Source organism: Scyliorhinus canicula, chromosome 5 (assembly GCF_902713615.1).
Source record: "Scyliorhinus canicula chromosome 5, sScyCan1.1, whole genome shotgun sequence".
In the NCBI taxonomy this organism is placed as follows: Eukaryota; Metazoa; Chordata; class Chondrichthyes; order Carcharhiniformes; family Scyliorhinidae; genus Scyliorhinus; species Scyliorhinus canicula.
Window position 1 is genome coordinate 212,055,897 of NC_052150.1, and position 23,906 is coordinate 212,079,802.

General features: G+C 46.9%; 1 protein-coding gene across 8 annotated transcripts in view; it reads right to left on the minus strand.

The window, feature by feature from the left end:
* The window catches only part of galnt11 (UDP-N-acetyl-alpha-D-galactosamine:polypeptide N-acetylgalactosaminyltransferase 11 (GalNAc-T11)), a 246,718-nt gene that overhangs the window by 76,083 nt on the left and 146,729 nt on the right, over nucleotides 1-23,906 (minus strand). For 6 of the 8 annotated variants that reach the window (XM_038798429.1, XM_038798428.1, XM_038798430.1 and 3 more), the window contains 4 exons: nucleotides 21,500-21,852; nucleotides 11,924-12,047; nucleotides 6,281-6,447; nucleotides 3,020-3,145 (listed from right to left, as the gene is read on the minus strand). In XM_038798429.1, the coding sequence (XP_038654357.1) occupies nucleotides 3,020-3,145; nucleotides 6,281-6,447; nucleotides 11,924-12,047; nucleotides 21,500-21,782 (700 nt within the window). In that variant the 5' untranslated portion in view covers nucleotides 21,783-21,852. Of the gene's footprint in view, nucleotides 1-3,019; nucleotides 3,146-6,280; nucleotides 6,448-11,923; nucleotides 12,048-21,499; nucleotides 21,853-22,443; nucleotides 22,513-23,906 lie in introns of those variants that run through there. The other 2 variants (XM_038798432.1, XM_038798436.1) reach the window with 2 other exon arrangements.

The following is a 23,906-nucleotide window of genomic DNA, read 5'->3' on the forward strand; positions in this document are numbered from 1 at the left end:
CCTTTTGCTTTTGTCCTTGCTCCCTCTTTCTCTGACTCCTTGCGTAGGTTCCCACCCCCCTGGCATTTTAGTTTCAACCCTCCCCAACCGCTCTAGGACATCAGTACCAGTTGTGCCCAAGTGTAACCCGTCCAGTTTGTACAGATCCCACCTCCCCCAGAACTGGTCCCAATGCCCCAGGAATCTGAAACCCTCCCCCTGACACCATCTCTTCAGCCATGTATTCATCCTATATATCCTGTCATTTCTACTCTGACTAGCACGTGGCACCGGTAGTAATCCTGAGATCACTACCTTTGAGGTCCGATTTCTTAACTTCCTTCCTAGCTTCCTGTATTCTGTCTTTAGGTCCTCATCCCTTTTATAACCTATGTCGTTTGTACCGATGTGTGCCACGACCACTGGCTGTTCACCAGAAGGCTCCTGCATTGTTTACTCTGGCATTTCCCAAGCAATTATTCTTGGATTCCTCCTATTACCCATCCGCTTGTGTCCCTCAGCAGCATCGCCTGAAAACACATCAGATTTCACATATACAATTATGACACCAAGTTCTACCTCACTACCACCTCTTTCGATCCCTCCAGTAACTCTGATTTGTCACAGCATGTCTGACATCCAGTTTTGATGGAGAAGAAATTTCCTCCAATTGCCTACCAGGGAGACGGAAGGCAATTGGCTTCAGTCTTCGCCACAGTCTCTGTTCCATAATTCCACCTGACAACTGTCTGATGCTAAATCAGAATTCTCGCAACTCTGCTATTCTATTTGAAGCTAAGCTTCTGACTTGTCATGTGAGAATGCTTTTAAGAATTGGATGTTTAAGAAATGTACCTTTAATAAATGAAGCTGATCATATTACTGAAGTGACGTCATAGGTGGGGAGCTGACTCACTTCTGCTTTTTGGGAGTTTTAGTTTCAGTTTGAAGAAAGCTTGGGTGTGGCTGTGAGCTGCATTGCTGGTGATCACTGCTATGAAGGACTATCTCTTAATCCTTTGGTGAAATCGGAATTGTAAAAAAGTCTCAGTATTGAATATAAATCTAATGTGCTTCTGTTTGAAGGATTTGTTAAGACTTTTGGATGTGTAAAGGAACAGTTTGCAGGATTGGGTAGTGTTGTATTATTTTCGGGGTATTCTTTGAAGTAAGGGGTGTTAAGAGATCCAATGTTTATTTAAAAGGTTAATTTGAGTTCATGGAATAAACATGGTTTTGTTTTAAAAACCGCATGTCCATAATTGTAATCCTGGGGAACAAGCCATCTGCTTCAAAAGCAACAATCCATTAACGGTGGGGCTTGGTTGAACTCCATGATACACTTTGGGGTTCTGAAAACACCTCTTCCATAACAGACTCTAAACCTTCTTCGTCACTAAGGCCTTCGCCACTCAGGCCCTATACACAGGATTTTGTGTTTTGTGTTTATTTAAGTCAATTTGACATTCGTATCATGCTGAACAGAAGATCAACTATAAAAGACATGGGATACAAGACCAGGGATGTACTTCTGAGGCTGTATAAGGCTCTGGTCAGGCCCCAGTTGGAGTACTGTGAGCAGTTTTGGGCCCCATATCTAAGGAAGGATGTGCTGGCCTTGGAAAGGGTCCAGAGGACATTCATAAGAATGATCCCTGGAATGAAGAACTTGTCATACAAGGAACGGTTACAAAGATGATTGATGCAGATAGCTAATGTTATTCCTTATTACAGGCCGATGAGTGAGCTTTATGTCAGTGGTAGGGAAATTATTGCAAAGGATTCTTGGAGACAGGATTTACTCCCATTTGGAAGCAAGTGGACATAATAGCGAGAGGCAGCATGGTTTTGTGAATGGGAGGTCATGTCCCACTAACTTTATCGTGTTTTTCAAGGAATGACGAAGATGATTGATGAAGGTAGGGCAGTGGATGTTGTCTATATGGACTTCAGTAAGGCCTTTGACAAGGTCCCTCATGGCAGACTGGTACAAAAAGTGAAGTCACATGGGATCAGGGGTGAGCTGGCAAGATGGATACAGAACTTCCTACGTCATAGAAGGCAGAGAGTAGCAATGGAAGGGTGCTTTTCTGATTGGAGGGCTGTGACTAGTGGTGTTCCACAGGGATCAGTGCTGGGACCTTTGCTGTTCGTAGTATATATAAACGAGTTGGAGGAAAATGTAACTGGGTCTGATTAGTAAGTTTGCAGACGACACAAAGGTTGGTGGAATTGCGGATAGCGATGAGGACTATCAGAGGATACAGCAGGATTTAGATTGTCTGGAGACTTGGGCGGAGAGATGGCAGATGGAGTTTAATCCGGACAAATGTGAAGTAATGCGTTTTGGAAGGTCTAATGCAGGTAGGGAATATACAGTGAATGAAATGAAATGAAAATCGCTTATTGTCATAAGTAGACTTCAATCAAGTTACTATGAAAAGCCCCTAGTCGCCACATCACTTTTCTTTGTTCTTTGGTTGAGGACTCTAGGGCTGGGTTTAGAAGGATGAGGGGGGATCTTATTGAAACTTACAGGATACTGCGAGGCCTGGATAGAGTGGACATGGAGAGGATGTTTACACTTGTCGGAAAAACTAGAACCAGTGGACACCATCTCAGACTAAAGGGACGTTCCTTTAAAACAGAGATGAGGAGGAATTTTTTCAACCAGAGGGTGGTGAATCTGTGGAACTCTTTGCCGCAAAAGTCTGTGGACACCACATCACTGAGTGTCTTTAAGACAGAGATCGATAGGAGATCAGGTGTTATGGGGAAAAGGCAGGAGAATGGGGATGAGAAATATCAGCCTTGATTGAATGGCGGAGCAGACTCGATGGGCCGAGTGGCCTAATTCTGCTCCTATGTCTTCTGGTCTTATAGAAGAATTTGAGTGATTATAAGACACAACGGATTTGATTCTCAAGTCTAATTTTCTCCTACACCTTGGAGAGCACCTTAATATTTCTAATTACAAATGCTATAAATTAATGAAACTTTACAATTATGTTTTTAACGTTTAAGAAGTTGAATTTGTTACCTGTTGCATGGGACGCTCCAATCATCCTACCTCGTATCAATCCCTCCCGCACAGAGTTTCTCACAAGTCTCACTTTTCTAGGGAGGCTGTTCTGAATATAGTCCTCCAGCTCACCTTTTAGATCAGCTGACAAAACAAATGAGAAAGCAGAGGCCATTTGCAAAGAAACATGATGAAGGAACAGTGCTGAAATGATAGATGCTCATCAATATGCTATACAAGTCCCGCATTTTGCCCCATTGGCGTAGATGTTAACCATCAGGCAACAGGCCACTCAACCATTCAGGCCAGATGGCCCACTCCATTTTGAGGTTGGATTGGGTTTGTGGTACCCGATTATAATCTTAAAATGACAATTTTCGAAGAGTGAGAGGAGATCTCCTAGAAACTTACAAAATTCTAACAGTATTAGACAGGGTAGAATCAGAAAGAATGTTCCCGATGGTGAGGGAGGCCAGAACTAGGGGTCATAGTTTGAGGATAAGGAGTAAACCTTTTTGGGCTGAGGCGAGGACAAATCTCTTCACCCAGAGAATGGTGAATCCGTGGAATTCACTACCACAGAAAGTAGTTGAGGCCAATAAGGAATTACACATAGATTCATAGAATTTACGGTGCAGGAGGCCATTTGGCCCATCGAGTCTGCATTGGCCCTTTGAAAGGGAACCCTATCCAAGCCCACACATCCACCCTATCCCCATAACCCAATAACCCCACCCAACCTTTTTTGACACTAAGGGTAATTTAGTAAGTCCAATCCACCTAATCCGCACATCTTTGGGCTGTGGGAGGAAACCGGAGCACCCGGAGAAAACCCACGCACACACAGAGAGAACGTGCAAAGTCCGCACAGACAGTGACCCAAGCTGTGAATCGAACCTAGGACCCTGGAGCTGTGAAGCAACTGTGCTAACCACTATGCTACCGTGCCGCCCAAATAGCTCTTGGGGCTAAAGGGGTCAAAGGATATGGGGGGAAAGATGGGATCAGGGTATTGAACTTGGTAATCATCCATGATCATAATGAATGGCGGAGCAGAACGACCCTCTGGGTCCTGGACATGGCAGCACTCCCATCCCCCTTGGCGAAATACACATCGAGCCCAGTGGTAAGGGCCACACTGAAAAAGTGGGGCCAGCTTAGACAACATTTCGGGCTAACCAGGATGTCCCCCATGGCCCCCATCTGTGGCAACCACAGATTTCCGCCAGCAATGCTATACGCAACATTTAAAAAATAGAGCCAGGACAGGGGAACATTGACAGTTAGGGACTTCTATGTAGGGCACAGACCAGCGACGCTGAGCGAACTATAATAATAATTGCTTATTGTCACAAGTAGGCTTCAAATGAAGTTACTGCGAGAAGCCCCCAGTCGCCACATTCCGGCGTGTGTTTGGGGAGGCCGGTACGGGAATTGAACCCGTGCTGCTGGACTTGTTCTGCATTACAAGCCAGCTGTTTAGCCCATTGTGCTAAACCAGTCCCTAACTGAAATGAAATGAAAATCGCTTATTGTCACGAGTAGACTTCAATGAAGTTACTGTGAAAAGCCCCTAGTCGCCACATTCCGGCGCCTGTCCGGGGAGGCTGGTACAGGAATCGAACCGTGCTGCTGGCCTGCTTGGTCTGCTTTAAAAGCCAGCGGTTTAGCCCAGTGAGCTAAACCAGGAATTGGAATTGCCAACAGGACAGGAAATGAGATACTTACAAATAAAATATTTCCTCCGCAAAGAGGCCATAGAATACCCCAGGGCCCCGGAGATTACACTATTAGAGGACCTGATGACCACGGACAGTAAGGAGGGGGGACTCGGTGGGAAAATATACGGACAGCTACTGGACAGAGCCTGGACTACACTGGATGAGAGCAGACAGAAATGGGAGGACAAACTGGGCACAGAAGTGGGGTGGGGACTCTGGGACGAAGCACTGAACAGGGCCAACTCCACCTCCTCCTACGCAAGGCTAAGCCTAATGCAGCTCAAAGTGGTGCACAGAGCATACCTGACCAGAACCGAATGAGCAGATTCTTCCCGGAGGTGGAGGACAAATGTGAATGGTGCCAGAGGGGCCCGGCCAACCACGCCCACATGTTCTGGGCATGTCTCAAACCTGCTGGGTTCTGGACAGCCTTCTCCGAGGCAATGTCCAAGGTTGTGGGGGTGAGTGTGAAGCCATGCCCAATAGTGACAATCTCCGGAGTATCAGAGCAGCCAGAGCTACACATGGGGAAGAGGGCTGAAAGCCTAGCTTTCGCTTCCCTAATCACATGCCGGAGAATCCTGCTCGGCTGGTGATCAGCAGCACCACCCACAGCTGCAGACTGGCTCACTGACCGTCGGAATTTCTCCAACTGGAAAAGATAAAATACGCCATCCGAGGGTCAGAGGAAGACTTCCTTACTGCGTGGGGGCAATTTGTCGGTCTGCTCCAAAACCTGTTTGAGGCCAGCAACAACCAATAGAGGGAGAACTGGAAGGAGCAGAGAGGGGAAGAAAAAAGACAAGGAGCAACGCCAGGGACGCACAAGCCAGGGGAGAGGGGAGGGGGCAGAGAATCGGAGACCGGCAAAGAGGGACAACATGGGGGGGAGAGACAAACCCCCCCCCCCCCCCCATTCATCCACCAAAAAAAGGGGGAAACCCCTCCATATCGACCAAGCAGGATAACAAGGGGGGGTGAGAGGGGGGAGATGGGGTGGGGTTAGGGAAAGCGGGGGATTGGGTGCAGGGGGGGGAAGGCGGGGGGGGAAGAGGACACGCCAAACTAGACGGCAGCAATCTATAAATAAAGTAAAGTAAAATAAAAGCCTGTTTGCGTTACACTTTACAATAAATAAATACTAACGTCAACGTACATGATATTGGAAACGTGAATAAAAAGATTTTTTTTTAAATGAATGCCGGAGCAGGCTAAAGGGCTGAATGCCCTCCAGCTTCTGTTTTCTATGATTCTATGTAATCAGAGATCCATGTGCATCATATGACTATGATTTGTATTTTAAGGGAGGCCTAACATCAGACTCCAGGGTTGGTGTTTGAAGCGGGGGTGGTGGAATGACTGCACAGGTGATAGGACTTGGAAATGGATCACTTTTGAGTTGCTGGGCCCATTTTTGCCAGCCCGGAGGCCTCAAAACCTACCCAATTATATTTATTCACTTACGCCCTGATTTAAGAAGGATTATACGGAATTAAACAGCCACCAAGATGCAGGAAAGGATGAAAAGAGGTGAAAATTTTCAGGAAGATTGACTCACTGAAATCACTATTGTCATCCACAAGGATAATTTCATGCAGCACGTTTACTGGCGAACGACTTAGCACACTCTGTACTGTCCGCAGCAGGGCCGATAAAGCTTCATTATAAAAACAGATAATAATGCTGGCAGAGGGTAAATTGATTGGGTAGCTCTTTTCTTTGCACCTGACAACAAAAAAAAGAGTCAATTAGGATTGAACACAAAAGAAAGAATGCAGGAACTTCGGAAGCAAAATTGTCTTTGATGAATAATATTTTGAAATTATTTTTTGTTTTGTTTCAGAAATGCTGCATTAGGAGGCTGTAATTTGCATCAAATAAATTATTGTGTTGTAGTACTATCCTTTTCCAAGCGACATTTAAAGCAATATGCAGTTGTTGTTCCTCCTAGTGACAGGGACAATGTTTGCTTTATAAAATTTAATTAGATTAGTAGATCTCTTGTGGTGCTCCTGATGGTAAATTAATGGTCTCTCTCTTGCTTCTGTTATTTTCATGTTTTATCCGTCTGTCTTCTATCCTTTCATCTTTCTTTTCTTTATATCGTTTCTTTCGAGTGTCTAGTGTCAAGTGGCATGATAGGGATGGACATTGTGAAGGCTGCATTTCGCATGTTTTCTTGTATCATCCACTTCCCCTTTCTCATCCACCGCCCATTACCACACATCCCCACCCTAGTTTCACTCAGTTCCAAAGGTTCCGCTTTCCCAATGCGTTTCCCACCATTCTGATCAACCTTCGTGAAGCCATTCTTCTGGTTTCACTGACTGTGTCTCCTTCCCATTTTGTCTTCCACAGTCTTTCTTGTTTTTCCTTACTACCCTTTCCTTTTTTCTCTTTCGCTTGAGTCTTAAAATTCATGTCCCCTGCCTCATGAAATGCTTAATTTTGTCCAAAGTTATCATATTGACCTGTCCCAGCTAAATATGTCACCTTTCTTTAACTTCTTCTCTCACTGACCCTACAGCCTCAACTCCATTCTTACTCCTCCCCATTCTCTTTAAAGTCACATCCCTTTCCCATCTCTTTCTCGGATAGATAATCACCCACATTCACTCTGATGACTAATCTTTACGGGTTTGCAAAATCAGTCTGGAGCACTCCCTTCTGCTACTATGACAACTAAGCAATCAGTTTCAGAAACCCACGCTGTGCTTTCAAAGTGCTATGAATGCTGGAATAAGCAATTAAAGTGCTTTAGAAACCAGTGTGTGGTGGGACACCATGGAGGATGGGGAAGTCGACAGAGAGTGACAGTTGCCTGGGTTGGCTTCCCAAATCCGTGAAGTGGGAAAATGAGTGGAAAATGACAGCATAGGAAAGGGATGAACTCAGTATGCTGGCGGGAAACTGACTAGAAAGCGGATGAAGTGGGCAGGGAAGGCCATGGCCTAGGAGAGCAGGAAGCAGAACATTGGAGAAAGGGAAAGATACAATCAACAACAAGTGCTTATATTTACATAGCACTTTGAATATCACAAAACATCCCAAAGCAATTCACATTATAAAGCAATGCATGACACCGAATCACACTATAATAATCATTATTATTGTCACAGGTAGGCTTACATTAACGCTGCATTGAGGTTACTGTGAAAATCCCCTAGTCGCCACACTCCGGCGCCTGTTCAGGTACACTGAGGGAGAATAACAAGTAATGACATACGGTAATATGAGGTAAGATATGACATAAGGTAATATCAGGAAGGATGACCAGATGTTTTGTCAAAGAGGCAGGTTTTCAAGGAGGACAGTGAGATAGCGAGGCAGAGGAAAGGTGCAGGGTGGGGTTCCAGAGCTCGTAGCCCAGTGTTACGATCCCGGCTGATGTTATAACTGGACAGGAAGATCCCAGTACGGAGCCGTGGTACACAGACTGTAACCTTTATTTTTTTAAATAAAACATGGAGGAACAGAGCCACAGGACTAAAATTAGTTTTAACAACAAGATAAACAACAGGGACAATCTACCCGAATAGGAACGGAGTCCCATAGCGCATGCGATTAGCTGGGTGTTTCCCGGCACTTGGAGCCCCAAGAAACACCAGGCTAATGAGCGGCCATTAGGGTAGATCAGGGCATCAGAGGGGAACAGACGGCCGAGTTCGCACTTAGTCCCATTTTCTGCACTAAGGAGTTGCGCTCGCCGAGACTCCTCAATGCAGGGAGAGATCCCTGAGGCTCCCCCGCCACCTGCTGCTGCTAGTCCTGGGGGCCTGCTCTGGTCTCGACCAGGGTCTGCATGCTCGTGGCCATGGTGCACATGGAGTGGACCACATCACCCATTGACTGTGCCAGCACCTTCTGAGTTTGCGTCATATCAGCCAGTGACTGCGCCATCTCCCTCTGGAAAAGGGCCACCTCCCTCCACATCTGTGCCACGGCAGCCAGTGCCTGGATAATACCGCCAACGTTTCCAGCCATGGTCTGTTGTGATTGAGCCATGCTCAGGAGCGCCGCTCCAATTTTCAGGTGGCTCTGGCACATGGCCAACAACCCTGTAATGGCCACGGCCGGCGCCTGCACAGAATGCCCCGGGCCTTGGACATGCTGACCCATAGCCAAAACCATCGCCCCATATGCCTCCACCGCGGATGCCACCCGTGCAGTGTTGGCCTGGGTTCCAGCATGGTCAGCATCACCTACTGCTACTGCACGTAGTGTCAATCACAAAACTGGCGAATCCGGCATTGTTTTCACATTGGAATCGATTGTGGTCCACGTGGTGCACCCGGTGCTAGCTCCTCAACAGTATGAGCCATCCTTGAACTGAGCGAGAAGGTTTGCTTTAGCAGTCGGGTCTCTGACATCCTAAGCACATGGCCGGCCCAGTGGAATTGTTTTCAGATGATCATGGCCTTGATATTGGTGCTCTTGGCTCCTTCAAGGATATTGGTGTTGTTACACCTGTCCTCCAGCTGATGTGGAGACTCCCTCTCAGATAGCATTGATGGTACCTCTCCAGGGCTGGAGATGGTGCCTGTACATAGTCCAAGTTTCTGATCTGTATAGAAGAGTGGGAGGATGACCGGCTTATGCACGAGAATCTTGGTGTCAGGACAAATGTCGCAACCATCAAAGCTCTCGATTTCCGCGCCCAAAGGAGGCACTTGGGGATTGTTTGCAATGCTGGATTGGATCTCCACACCAGTGTAAACCTTAATGCGAGGTGACTCCCCATGATGTGGAAAAGTTCCACTTTTGGTGGGGTTTCTCCGTTGATCTTGATGGGAGGGAGAGACCAGATCTTGCCCTGGGAGGTATAAAGGATTTGAGTTTTCTTGAGGATGAGGTTGAGGCTGAGACAAATGTTTTGGTGACGGTTGAAAGGCCAGTTTCCCAGCCAGGTTGGAGATAGAAAAGGCTATTTTTAAGGCACCTTTTCTAGCCCTTTCTGCATCCAGGGTGAGCAGAGTGGATCCTGAAGAGGGTTGCTTAGTCATGAAGAATGCTGCCGAAATGTTCTCCTGTTCCTATTCCAAGAGCGAGACGTCTGAATCAAACTCCATCACCTAAGTGCTAGTATGGGTAACCCTGCCAGGAATTTAAGACTCAGGGCAGCATTGTTCTTGGGATCAATTGAGTGTTCAAGCCTCTCCACGATGGCAAAGTGCCCATCCAAGGAAAGGTTGTATTATGTACAGTAAGGTGTATCTCACATTGTGTGGTATCAATCCTAGAAATAGCAGCCCTGGAATCTTTTTCAATTCCTATAACTGTGAACAAAGACCAAGCTAATGTAAAATAAAAGCAGAAAGTTCGGGAAAAACTCAGCATGTCTGGCAGTATCTGTGGAGAGAGAGATAATTTAATTTGATAAAAATTTTACAGATTTTAAACACTTGTTTCTGCACAATAATGGTATTTGTATTTATATTGCACCAAGCCAAATGCTCCAATGGGCATTCACAGTTGGGGGTCAGACTTGAGCAAGAGGTCTACAGAAGGTGGCTGAAGGTACTGTCATTTAAGGAGGATTTTGAAGATGAGGGAGTGAGAATTAATAATAATAATCACTTATTGTCACCACCACCCTCTGTGTAAAAAAACTTCCCCCACACATCTCCTCTGAACCTGTCCCCCCTCACCTTGAACCTTAACCCCCTTGTAATTGTCATTTGCACCCTGGGGAAAAACCCTCCAATAGTTCACCCTATCTATACCCCTAATAATTTTATAAACTTCTATCAGATCACACCTCAGCCTCCGTCTATCTAGGGAGAATAATTCCAGTTTATTCAATCTCTCCTCATAGCTAATACCCTAATATCCTGGTAAACATTTTCTGTACTCTCTCCAAAGCCTCCATGCCCTTCTGGTAGTGTGGTGACCAGAAATGGACACAGTATTCCAAATGTGGCCTAACCAATGTTCTATATAACTAACATAATTTGCGAGCTTTTATACTCGACACCCTGTCTTCTGAAGGCAAGCATACCATATGCGTTCTTTACCACCATTTCTACCTGTGCTGCCACTTTTAAGAATCTGTGGACCTGCACGCCCAGATCTCTGTGTGTCTATGCTCCTGATGGTTCTGCCATTTATTTTATAGCTCGCACCTGAATTGAATCAACCAAAATGCATTACCTCGCATTTGTCCGCGTTAAATTCCAGCTGCCATTTCTCTGCCCAATTTGTCAGCCTAACTGTACCCTGCTGTATTCTCTGACAATCTTCATCACAATCCTCAACTCCTGCAACCTTAGTATCATCCCCAAACTTGGTCAGACCCGCTACATTTCTTCCAAGTCAGTTATATATATTACAAACAGCAGAGGTCCCAGTATTGATACCTGCAGAACACCACTAGTTACAGACCTCCATTCGGAAAAACACCTTCCACTTCTACCCTCTGTCTTCTATGGCCAAGCCAGTTCTGAATTCATCCAGCTATCTCACCCCTGATCCCATGTGATTTAATCTTATGCACCAGCCTGCATTGGGAATCATATCAATGTTTTACTAAAGTCCATGTAGACAACATCCACAGCCTTTCCCGCGTCAATTATTTTTGTCACCTCCTCAAAAATGTCAAATAAATTAGTGAGACATGACCTCCCTCATAGAAAACCATGCTGTATGTTGCTAATAAGACCATTCAATTCCAAAAGTGCATAGATCCTATCTCTGAGAATCTTTTCCAACAATTTCACTGTCACTGACGTCAAGCTCACTGGCCTATAATTACCCGGGTTATCCTTGCAACCCTTTTTAAATAACGGTACAACATTGGTTGTCTTCCAAGGGAAGGGATGGCTGAAAATCCGAGCAGAGGGAAAAGAGATGTTTAATAAATAGCAGGAAGAGTTTGAGATGCAGGCTTGCAACCTCAAGGAGGTTACAAAGATGGAAAACTCTGATGGTTTTGAAGCTGATGCCAGCGCAGGTCGGCAAAGATTCGAGTGGTAAAGCGAGGAGGAATGTGTATGGCATACCATGCGAGCGCAAGACTTAGATGTGAGTTAATGCAGGATGGAGATCAAGAGGCCTGCAAGGAGCACTTTATTAAAATCAAATCTGACAACAATGAAGATGTGGTAACATATTTGGAATGCAGTCCTAATACACACTGATCAGTGCAAGTGGAAATGTGCAGTGCATCTTTAAATCAGATGACAAATGAAATTTAGGAACTTGCTTTGGATCCCTGGTATCAGGAACATCTCTGCTGGAACCCAAACGGTTACTGATAAGCACATTGAAAGCATGTTTCTGGTATCCGGCATTCCGAATTTGTTGATCTACTTCATTGAAAATCATACCTGAAAAAAAAAAATACTTTCACTAAGACAAGTATATTAGGACATTTACATTAACATTAGCATGTTTTTACAGGAAACAAGTTTCAAAGTCAGAAGATCTACTAAACAGTGCATTTATTTTTGATCATGTGCCTTTATTAAAATTTGTCTTAATTTTTCTCTCCCAAGATGAGAATTCCTGCTGACCAGCTCCTGAGTCTTCAGTGTGGCTTCTTTCTACCAACTGCTGCTTTGATAATTGATTTCAGAAGTAGAAGACATTGGCTGAAACTGAGAATTACTCACAATTCCAGGGATTATTTTATTTCTAGACAGCGGAGGAGGCTCTTTATGGCGTGATTGGGAGGGGAGGGTTTGGGATATGGGGATTAAATGTTGGGATTTGTTTCCCTTTGTTTAGGGATCTGTTTTGCTGGGATGTTTGGAGGGACTGAGTGTGGGGGGATCTTTACGTTGATGTTTTTTGGTATTGGACCTGTGGGGGGAGGGGGCTCTGGCAGGTGCCACCTCGCAAGCTAATGCAGGTTGGCAAGTGAATGGGAGCAAGTGAATGGGAGCAAGTGGGGGAGGGGCCACGGGAACCTGTGTGGACAGGTTTTGATGGGCCTGGGAGGTGTGAATGGTGGGGGGGATGCAAGGTGAAGTGGTTTTGAGAGGAAGTGGTGCTTCTGGGAAGGTGTGACGGAGGGGAGAGCAGCAGTTGGCTGACAGCGATCGGGGGTAGGATTGGGTCCGCTCGCTGGTCAGGGCCAGGAGCAGTATCAGGCCTGACACCATGCCGGGGGATGTGGACCCCCAGTCTGTATGGTAACATGGGGTGTGCGAGGGTTGGACAGGCCAGTGAAGCGAGCGAGAGTCTTGCATTTGAAAAGCTTGAGAGCTGATATGGTGCTGCCACAGGAGACCCATCCTCAGATGGGACTCCTGCAGCAGCACCACGTTAGGGTTAGGGTTGCGTGAGTCAGGTATTTCACTTGGGCTTTGATAGCAGGGCCCGGGGGCAGCGATGAGTAAGAGAGTGAGGTTTCATATGGTGACGCTGGTGGCAGTCTCGTTATGATGACGGGTGCTTTGGAGGGAAGGATGGTGGTGTTGGTTAGCATGTATGCCCCGAATTGGGAAAATGTGTGTTCATGAAGAAGATACCAGACCAAATTTGGATACGCACCAGTTAATACGGGGGGTTAGGGACTGGCGCTGCTGTTGGTGGGAACGTTCAATATGCTGTGGCTAAGGGGGGTACTCCTAGATATGATGGGACAGGCATCCATCTCGTTGTTGTTAAAAAAGTATAAGGACCGGTACAGTGTGGGTCGTAATAATAATAATAATCTTTATTAGTCTACACGTAGGCTTACATTAACACAGCAATAAAGTTACTGTGAAAATCCCCCAGTCACCACACACCACATCACGCGCCTGTTCGGGTACACTGATGGAAAATTCAGAATATCCAATCCACTAACAAGCACGTCTTAAAGGACTGTGGGAAGAAACCGGAGCACCCGGAGGAAACACATGCAGACATGGGGAGAACGTGCAGACTCCACACAGACAGTGACTCAAGCCGCAAATCGAACCCGGGTCCCTGGCACTGTGAAACAACAGTGATAACCACTGTGCTGCCGTGCCGCCAATATACTGTAACGTTAATCCAATATCTCTGCTAAATGTGGATGCCAAGAACCTGGCTAAGGTGTTGCCTCTTAGGTTGGAAGAGTGCATCCCACAGGTGATTGGGGAAGATCAGACGGGTTCGCAAAGAGTAGGCAGTTGTCTTCAAACGTGCGGAGTTTGTTAAATGGGGTGCTCTCCCCATCAGAGGGGAGGGAGCCGGAGGTGGTGGTGGCGCTGGACGCGGAGAAGGCATTTGACCCTGTAGAATGGAGTTATTTGTTTGCGGTGTTGGCGAGGTTTGGGATCGGCCTAAGTTTGCGGCGTGGGTCAAATTGTTATATAGGAAACCGAAGGCGAATGTGCGCACGAACAAGGTGAATTTGGGGTATTTTCAGTTACATAGGAGAATGTAGCAAGGGTGCCTCATGACTCCCCTCCTGTTTGTGCTGACGATGGGTGGAGCATCAGGTGTCTTTGTATGCCGGTGATTTGTTGCTGTACATCTCCAAGACGGGTTCTACAGTGGGGGATATAATGGGGCTGCTCAGAAGATTCGGGGCTCTCTCAAGTTATAAGTTGAATCTGGAAAGGAGTGAATGTTTTCTGGTGTCTTCTCCGGGGCAGGAGCCGGTTGTCATTTCGGGAGACGACTACCCACTCTATGTAGATTGGGGGTGCAGGTGGCTTGCGAGAGGGCCCGGCTTCGTAAATTGAATTTCACGAGCCTGGTGGGTAGGATGAAGGCGGATTTACTGATGTGGGAAGCCTTCCCCTATCGTTGGCAGGCCAGATAAAGACAGTAAAGATGAATATTTTGCCGCGGTTTTTGTTCTTATTTCAGTGCCTTGTTTTTTGGCTGAAAATGTTTTTTTATGTGGGTAGAATGGTTGATTTTGTCGTTTGTTTGGGCAGGTAGGGGGGCAAGGATTAGGAAGACAGTGCTTTAGAGAGGGTGGCAGTCAGGAGGTCTTCTCTTCCAAACCTGTGGTACTATTATTGGGCGGTGACCACCGAGAGGGTGCGGGTTTGGGGTAAGGAGCCGGAGGCTGCGTGGGTAATGATGGAGGCAAGCACTTTTAGGGCTTCAGGGTTGTGGCCGATCGCAACGGCGCCCATCCAGCTCGCCCCAGGGAAATAGTAGGGGGAGTCCAGTGCTGGTGGCCACGGTGAAGATATGGGGGCAACTAAGGCAGCATTTTAGCTTAGGGCCGGGTTGATGTTGATACGGATCCAAGAGAAACACGGTTTGAGCTGGTGAGTTTGGATGCTAGGTTTCGGGGATGGGAGGAGTGGGGAGGTGATGGAGATTTTATTTTTAATCATTGCAGTCCTAAGTAGGCTTATATTTACACTGCAATGAAGTTACTGTGAAAAGACCCTAGTCGCCACAATCCAGCGCCTGTTCAGTTACACTGAGGGAGAATTCAGAATATCCAAATTACCTAACACGTCTTTCGGAACTCGTGGGAGGAAACCGGAGCACCCGGAGGAAACCCTCGCAGACACGGGGAGAACGTGCAGACTCCGCACAGACAGTGACCCAAGCCGGGAATTGAACCTGAGACCCTGGAGCCGAGAAGCAACAGTACTAACCACTGAGCTACCGTGCCGCCCACTGAGCTACGGTGCCGCCCACTGAGCTACCGTGCTGCCCACTGAGTTATCGTGCCGTGCACTGAGCTACCGTGCTGCCCACTGAGCTACCGTGCCGTGCACTGAACTACCGTGCTGCCCACTGAGTTATCGTGCTGCCCACTGAGCTACCGTGCCGCCCACTGAGCTACCGTGCCGTGCACTGAGCTACCGTGCCGCCCATTGAACTGCCGTGCCGCCCACTGAGCTACCGTGCCGCCCACTGAGCTACCGTGCTGCCCACTGAACTACCGTGCCGCCCACTGAGCAACCGTGCCGCCCACTGAGCTACCGTGCCGCCCACTGAGCTACCGTGCCGCCCACTGAGCTACCGTGCCACCCACTGAGCTACCGTGCCGCCCACTGAGCTACCGCGCCGCCCACTGAGCTCCTGCGCCACCCACTGAGCTACCGTGCCACCCACTGAGCTACCGTGCCACCCACTGAGCTACCGTGCCGCCCATGAGCTACCGTGCCGCCCACTGAGCTACCGTGCCACCCATTGAGCTACTGTGCCGCCCACAGCTACCATGCCGCCCACTGAACTACCGCGCTGCCCACTGAGCTACCGTGCCGCCCACTGAGCTACCATGCCGCCCACTGAGCTACCATGCCGCCCACTGAGCTACCGTGCCGCACACTGAGCTACCGTGCCGCCCACTGAGCTACGGTGCTGCCCACTGAGCTACCGTGCCGCCCACTGAGCTACCGTGCCGCCCACTGAGCTATCATGCCGTGCACTGAGCTACCGTGCTGCCCACTGAGCTACCATGCCGTGCACTGAGCTACCGTGCCGCCCCTATTTCTTATTTCTGGAAGGGCAGTTCGGAGGAGTTGGGAGTAGTTGATGGGAGAAGTTTGGGATTCCGGAGGGGGGGTGGGGTGGTCAGCTCGGCAGTTTATGGGAGGATGGTCGGTGAGGAAAGGTTGGAGTTGGAGGGGGTCAAGGCAGAGTGGGAGGAGGAGCTGGGGATAGAGCTAGAGGAAGGGTTGTAGCAGGAGGTGAACACCTCAACATCGTGCGCCCCTCCCGGTTTGAGGGTTGGAGGACATTTGTGAACGGTGTGGGAGGGGTCTGGCCAATCATGTACATATCTTCTGGTTCTGCCCAAAGTTGAAGAAAATTTGGCGGTCTATTTTCAGCACCACGTCGCTGATCTTGCACTTGGATTTGGAGCCGTGTCCCGAGGGGGCTATCTTTGGGGTGTTGGAATGTCGGAGCTGCAGACAGGAGCGGGGGCAGATGTTTAGCCTTTGAAAATGAAATGAAATGAAAATCACTTATTGTCACGAGTAGGCTTCAATTAAGTTACTGTGAAAAGCCCCTAGTCGCCACATTCCGGTGCCTGTCCAGGGAGGCTGGTACGGGAATCGAACCGTGCTGCTGGCCTGCTTGGTCTGCTTTAAAAGCCAGCGATTTAGCTGAGTGAGCTAAACCAGCCCCTTTGCCTTGTCGATTGCTCGCAGGCGGGTCCAGTTGGGGATTTTTTTTGTTGTTTTGCTTTGTTGGGTTGTATGTTTAACATGTTAAAAATCAAATAAAAATATATATTATTGAAAACTATATGGGTCTAGGTTCTCCGCTCCCCGACGTCGAAATCGGGAACGGCACCGGGGCGGAGAATCCAGTTTGACGCAGAAATCGGTCCGGCGCCTGTTCACCGATTCTCCAGGCACCGAAAAGCGGCGTCACCGGGAAGTACGGCGCCCCATCTGGGGCCATTACCAGAGTCCCGCTCCAACATCCTCCGCACCCGACCGGCCGAAGTTCAACGGCATAGAACTAACCTGATCCAGCTGGGATAGTCGCGTGGCGGCTGCGGACTCAGATAAGTGATGCTATGTACAAGTTATGATGACTGTGATGACTATACAATAGTATACAAGACCAAATAATAGTTGCAATGACTTTGAGGATAAGACAATATAAAATAAAAGTCATGAGTCCAATAGTTCATGAATTTATATGGTCTGGTATGGAAGTGTCAATGGTGACGTTGTCATTCCCTTGTGAACGCCGTCAGTGTCCTTGTGCGTAAGAAATCAAGAAGTGGTCAAATCACTTCATTGTCTAATGTGGACTCTTTCTTTCTTTCGATGCTTGTGGTAGCGATGTATGCAATCTGTGTCGTCCTGCCATGGTATGTCAGTGTACTGAGCTGAGCAGTAACAGTGTCCCGCAGTTGCCGAGTTGTACCATGTCGTACCAGTCGTGGTTCCATTGGTGTCGTTTTTGTCGTGCTTGTTGTCAATGTTGTTGCCTTTGGTACGCTTCTCGTTATTGTCTTTGCTGTTGTTGTTGTCTTGGTTGGTTTTGTGGCAGTGTTTGCTGCGCTCAAGAACCACACTCTGTGGATAATACGAGTCCTTCACACAGTTACTCGTGTTAGCATCCTTGGTGGCATCTGCCGTTTCCTTGAGCGTGCCGTCACTGAGTTTGCGGCGCTCCCCGTCTTGCAGTCATGTCCGGCTTACTTGAATCAGCTTTGGCTTGTTGATGCTCCCTGTCTGGAATCATGTCCAGCTTACTTGATTCAGCTTTGGCTTGTCGATGCTCCCTGTCTGGAGCCCTTTCTGGTTCACCTGAATCAGCTTAGGTTTCTTGCCGCTCCCTATCTGGAGTCATTTCAGGTTCACTTGCATCTTCTGAGGTTTCTTGATGCTCCACGTCCAGAGTCAAAACGTTCAGGAATACATTTGCTTCTGGAGAGGCTCGAGCGAATGAGGTTTGAAGTAACGTGGTGTCACCAGAGTCACCAGTACTCTCACTGTGATTGTCGAGTGCCTCTGTACACACTAGCTGAGATCTGTCACGTTGCACATCTTGTATGGGAAGTGGGATGCTGTTGTCACTTGTCGCACATACGGTGGGCAGAGCCTCAGTGTCTTCTTGTCGTTCACTTGAGCGTGGTAGACTGTCATAGTCGTCTTGTTGTTCACTGGAGCGTGGTAGAGTGTTATAGTCTTCTTGCTGTGCACTTGAGCATAACACACTGTCATAGTCTTTCTGTTGTTCACTTGAGCGTGGCAGACTTGCATCGTCTGCTGTTGGTTGCTCAGAGGAGGTTGATGGACCCTCATGGTCGTGCATTGGTCTCGATGTGGAGACTGTCATCACTTATTGAACAAGAAGTGATGACAGTCTCCACAGCGAGACCAATGCACGATTCCACACAGGGAACGCTGCAAGACTCCACAGAGGGAGTGACACAAGCCTCCACAGCGAGCTCTTGGACAGACTCGACGATGGAAGGAACGCAATACTCCAGAGCGCAGTCCTTGCATGAACAAGACCATGAGGGTCCAGGAATAGTGCCGGAAGACTGGAGGATAGCAAATGTTGTCCCCTTGTTCAAGAAGGGGAGTAGAGACAACCCTGGTAATTATAGACCTGTGAGCCTTACTTCGGTTGTGGGTAAAATGTTGGAAAAGGTTATAAGAGATAGGGTTTATAATCATCTTGAAAAGGACAAGTTGATTAGCGATAGTCAACACGGTTTTGTGAAGGGTAGGTCATGCCTCACAAACCTTATTGAATTTTTTGAGAAGGTGACCAAACAGGTGGATGAGGGTAAAGCGATTGATGTGGTGTATATGGATTTCAGTAAGGCTGCAAATCAAAACTGCCGTTTGTTGCTGCAAGCCTACCTCGTGGTGAGTTTTGGCGCCTCTTTTACTGTTTTTTCTTGTATGTTCCTCGCAGAGTTCTTGGAATTTGTCCAGGACTGCCTGGAAGTCGCTCTTTTTTTGCCCCTTTGAGTATTTGAAGGTCTGGAAGATTTCAGCTGCTCTTGGACCCGCGATGGTAAGTAGAAGCTTTATTTTCTCTGAATCCGCCACGCCATCTAAGTGGGACGCTACCAGGTAGATTTCAAATCTCTGCCTGAATGCACGCCAGTTCGCACTGAGATTGCCTTGGTACCTGAACTGCTGTGGAACCGGAATCTCAAACTCATCTTGCCTGGCTGCTGTTGCTGGTTGTCACTGTTTGCTGAGTTGTAACTATATGGATTTAAACAGTCACTCATTGGTACCATGTTTTGTTATGCTCTTGACATAGCATATGCTGCTTCCTTGATGTGTACTCTGACAAAGGAAAGTTCAGACTTGGAGATATCTTTGACACATTTATTAAACTGTTATCAATTCACCTGCTTGGATTCGACTCTCCTGTTAATCCTGCTATAGCTACTCAGACTACCTAACCAGTCTGCTACAATCCAAGTGGTGGGTGTGATGTGTTTCAATCAACCCTGTGTACTCACTAAGTGTCTCCACTGGAAAGAGCAAGATCATGTGTGCTGTGTCTTTATATCTGGGTTGGTGTAATGCCCTCCTGTGGTAATGTCACCTGTGTGTGTGTCTCGAATGCCCATTGGTCGTGTCTTATCTTACTGGTCTATTGGTTGAATGTCTGTGTGTCATGTCTCTGGTGCTCCCTCTAGTGTCTATCTAGTCTACGTGTATTTACATTAACCCCTTGTGTATTTACAATTATGCATATCACCACAGCAGCCAGGGAATGATTGTGCGAGGTTTGAGGCAGAAATTTTTGGCCAGGACTCTGGAGATAATGCTCCTGCTCTTCTACAAATAGTGCCCTGGGATCTTTTATGTCCACTTGTGAGTGCAAACAGGGCTTTGGATTAATTTCTCATTTTAAAGACATCACTTCCATGCAGCACTCCCTCTGAACTGCACTGGAGTGTCAGCCTTGATTTCTCTGCTCAGGCCCTGGGATGGGACTTGAACCTTGTGACTCAGAGGCAGGAATGTTCCCAAAAGAGCCGCAGTGGTCATGGAATTAGCAGAAAATCTATTGCAGATGAAATAGCATAAGGCTCTATAGAAAAGTAGGCTCTCGACCATATCAAAATATTATTTTATCAACATTTTTTATCTAGTACATGTTTTCCCTCTAATCTGTAGATTTTATTGTTGTAATTACAAACCTACCTAACTAATCTTGACAGAAAGCAGTTTTTGAAAGTACATTTGCGGATGAATGAATATACAATTTTAAAAGGATTACTTATTACACCACAGCTGAAAGCCTTAAAAGAAGTCATCCCTGGAAAACTACAGAAGTTTAACCCTGCAGTAACTGGACTGTTCAAGTGTTTACAGTAATATCAACAAGCTTCATCTTCCTCAGTAATTCTCCAAATGCAAAATGTCATCTCAAACTTTAGTTTCCAGAGGAGGAACTTTTTTTCCCTCCGCCTCGTGGCTCTTAATCGTTCAAAGTGGTCCAAGATGTGACTTGCACCATGACATTTTATTTCATGGTGGAAAATCAAGATCTTTGAAAGTGTGTATGAAATTCTGGGAGAGTTAACAAGTTTATTTTAACCTTTCCATTAAATACATACATAAAGGGTTGCGAAGGCGTCACATTATTTCTGTTAAGTTTGCAGGGTTATCATTTTCGGTGGAATGTTTGGTAATCAGTCGAAATGTGATTTTCAAAGGCAAAAGACAATGGGATAGGAATGAATAAAAGCCCGCCGCGGGGTCCATCTACTTGCCCGCCAGAAGTAGTGTGCGGCCGAATTGGAAGCAAAACGCCATAGGGCATTTGGTCCCCAACTGCACTGTCGGGTGAGTTGGAGGTGGGCAGGGCAGCTCGACACATAAGAAAAATCACTTTCGGGATGCTAACAACTACCCTCAAGTCTCAGGATGGGGTTGGGAGATGGATCAGACATGGGGGGAGGGGGGAAACCACCAAGATTGTGAAGTCAGAGGATTGGGGAAGCAGTCCTGATCCTCCTGGCTCCAGAGAGAGGATTTCCCTGAAAAACATACTCCTTGTTGATTTGTACTTGGAAGCACTTTCCAAATACTTTAATTTAGAAAGTTGATGGTAAAGTCGCCATGGTCCTAAATTACTACTTTCCCCTTTGAGGGGGAGAGCTGACGTATGGTGATTTGACCTCATGGGTACGGGAGTTGAACCCGCGTTGCTAGCCTTGCTTTGAATCACGAACCAGTTGTCCAGCCAAGTGAGATTATTCTTGAAGGTCCCGCCTTCTCAACCTTGCCCCTTGCCTGAGGTGTGGTGATCCTCAGGTTAAATTACCACCAGTCAGCTCTCCCCCTCACAGGGGAAAGCAGCCTTTGGTTATCTGGGACTACGGTGACTTCAGAAAAGTAATAAACCAAACACTACAATTCCAACCTAGTGGTAACAGGCAACTCACCGAGTTCTGAAGACAGTGCCAATTTGTTCTCAAACCTTTTAGGCATGTGTTTCATAAATTGGTCGCTTGCGCTGCCAAGGTGCTGGGATTCAAGCAGTCGTTTGGGGTCTTTAGTAAGTCGGGGTTTGAATCTCCACTGTACCTGCTGGCTCCCCGGGTAGGGTGCATTGCTGAAAGTGTAGCCTTCGTTGTTCAAGTTGAAATAGATGAACAGGAGTAGTGACCAGATCGCGGATGTGAAGAGGCACCCATAGCAGAAGTAGCGTAGTGTGACACTGCCCATGGTATCCCTAGCATTGTTAGAGACCCATTTTCATTCCTCTGAACCAACACACAAAGCCAAGCCGATTAGCCTGATGGAGAAGAGAACAGTTAGTAGCTCCTCATACATCAACCACTACAGGAAAATTATTTTGGACTAATCAGACATTACAAAAACAATAAACTCCAATACAAAAGATGATGCACCGTCAATATTATAATAAGAATAGTACCTGCTTAAAATAGTAAGTAAAAGTAAAGTCGCCATAGTCCCAGATGCTTTCCCCTTTGAGGGGGAGAGCTGACTGGCAGTTGTTTAACCTGAGTGTCACCACACCTCAGGCGAGGGGCATGGTTAAGAAGGCGTGGCCTTCGTGAATAACCTCAGCCAGCACGGGAATGGAACCCACGTTGTTGGCCTCACTCTGCACCATGAGCTATCTGTCCAGCCAACTGAACTAAACAGGCCCCCTGACAATACATTATTGTAAATAATATAAAAATACATTATCAATAACAACTTGGATTTATACAGCATCATTAACAGAGTGAAATTTCTTAATTTAACACTGTAGAATGATATGTGGGTGTAGCAAAAGCAATTTGAATACATTTATACTGAGAACAAAATTGTGAATATCAAAAGCCTTGTTAATGATCTTATCTTGCCGCAACAATCTAACCTTTATGTCTGAGTGTGGAGAGCTCAATCCACGCAGAACACCCCATTCGAGTACCGAAATGGTTACTGAACAAAGTTCATTGGAAAGAGGATTAACGTAGAAAGGATCAATTATTAACAGCATTTTCTGATGAAAATGGCATTTATTCAACTTCAGGCATCTATAACACATGGACTCAGGTATAGCACAGATTTCTCTCCACTCACCACCCCCAAGCTCTGTGGAAACAACGGGAAAATCAGGCAATGAAACTCACCATCCCCATTTAGCACTGGTTTAGCACAGTGGGCTAAATAGCTGGCTTGTAAAGCAGGCCAAGGTCAGCAGCGTGGATTCAATTCTCGTACCAGCCTCCCCGAACAGGCGCCAGAATTCGGCGACTAGGGGCTTTTCACAGTAACTTCATTTGAAGCCTACTTGTGACAATAAGCGATTTTCATTCCTGCCGCAAACTCCATTTTTATCCATTTCCCCTGAGACAAAGGTTACCAGCCAGCACCCTCGCCTCATAATCCCACAGCCTCATTACCTCAGCCCCCCAGCCTGTGCAAATGATGACAGGGAGGCAGGGTTTGGTAACCTGCCCACCATTGATTACACTGACTTTGGGGTAACTTCCAGGACAGGAGTGCTGCATTGCATCGTGTCTTGTGCCAGGTCCTGCATTGGTAAGGAGCCCAAGAAATTGCACCAAGTCACAGTGAGCAGATGTTACACACTAATCCTAGCCTATTCATTGATCTGTTCACTAGTTCAAAGAGGCAATAGTCATAGCACACCTTTAGTATTGAAATTAGGCAAAATGTTTTACACAATCCCCTTGCTATATCATGCAAGATAGAACTGAAAGCGAGCAAACAGAGGAAATTCCATGTTGCCTTATTTGTAACCCTATATATATCTGGTTTTGACTCCATCAGCCTCAGGAAGATGCTGCGGCTTGACTGAACTGAGTAATCTTCCTCCACCTGCTCTTACCAAACTCACATTCTTTTATTTACATGTTGCATGTGAAACAGCGAAAGCAGCATTCAATAGAGCTAAGTGATTTAGGAGAGACCGGGTTTGTATTCCCTAAAGTTTCCAAGAATGAGAGGTGACTTCATTGAAACTTAAAGTTTTTACTGAGCATGACCGTTTGGGTGCAGATGTTTCCCCTGGTTGTGAGTCTAAAACCAGGGAACACAATCTCTGGATAATTAATAGGCCATTTAAGGCAGAGACGAGGAGGAATGTCTTCACTCAGAGAGTGGAGAATCTTTGGAATTCTCTACCCCAGTGTTTTTCAAACTTTTTTTCCCCGGGACCCACTTTTACCAATCGGCGGACCTTCGGGATGCATGCTGGCTGACATATGTGATCCATGCCACCCGACCTTAGTGCACCATGCCGGCCGATCTTCACGACACATTATTATTGCTTACCATTAATGCCGCAGATGAGCCTGCTTAGTCCTCACAATC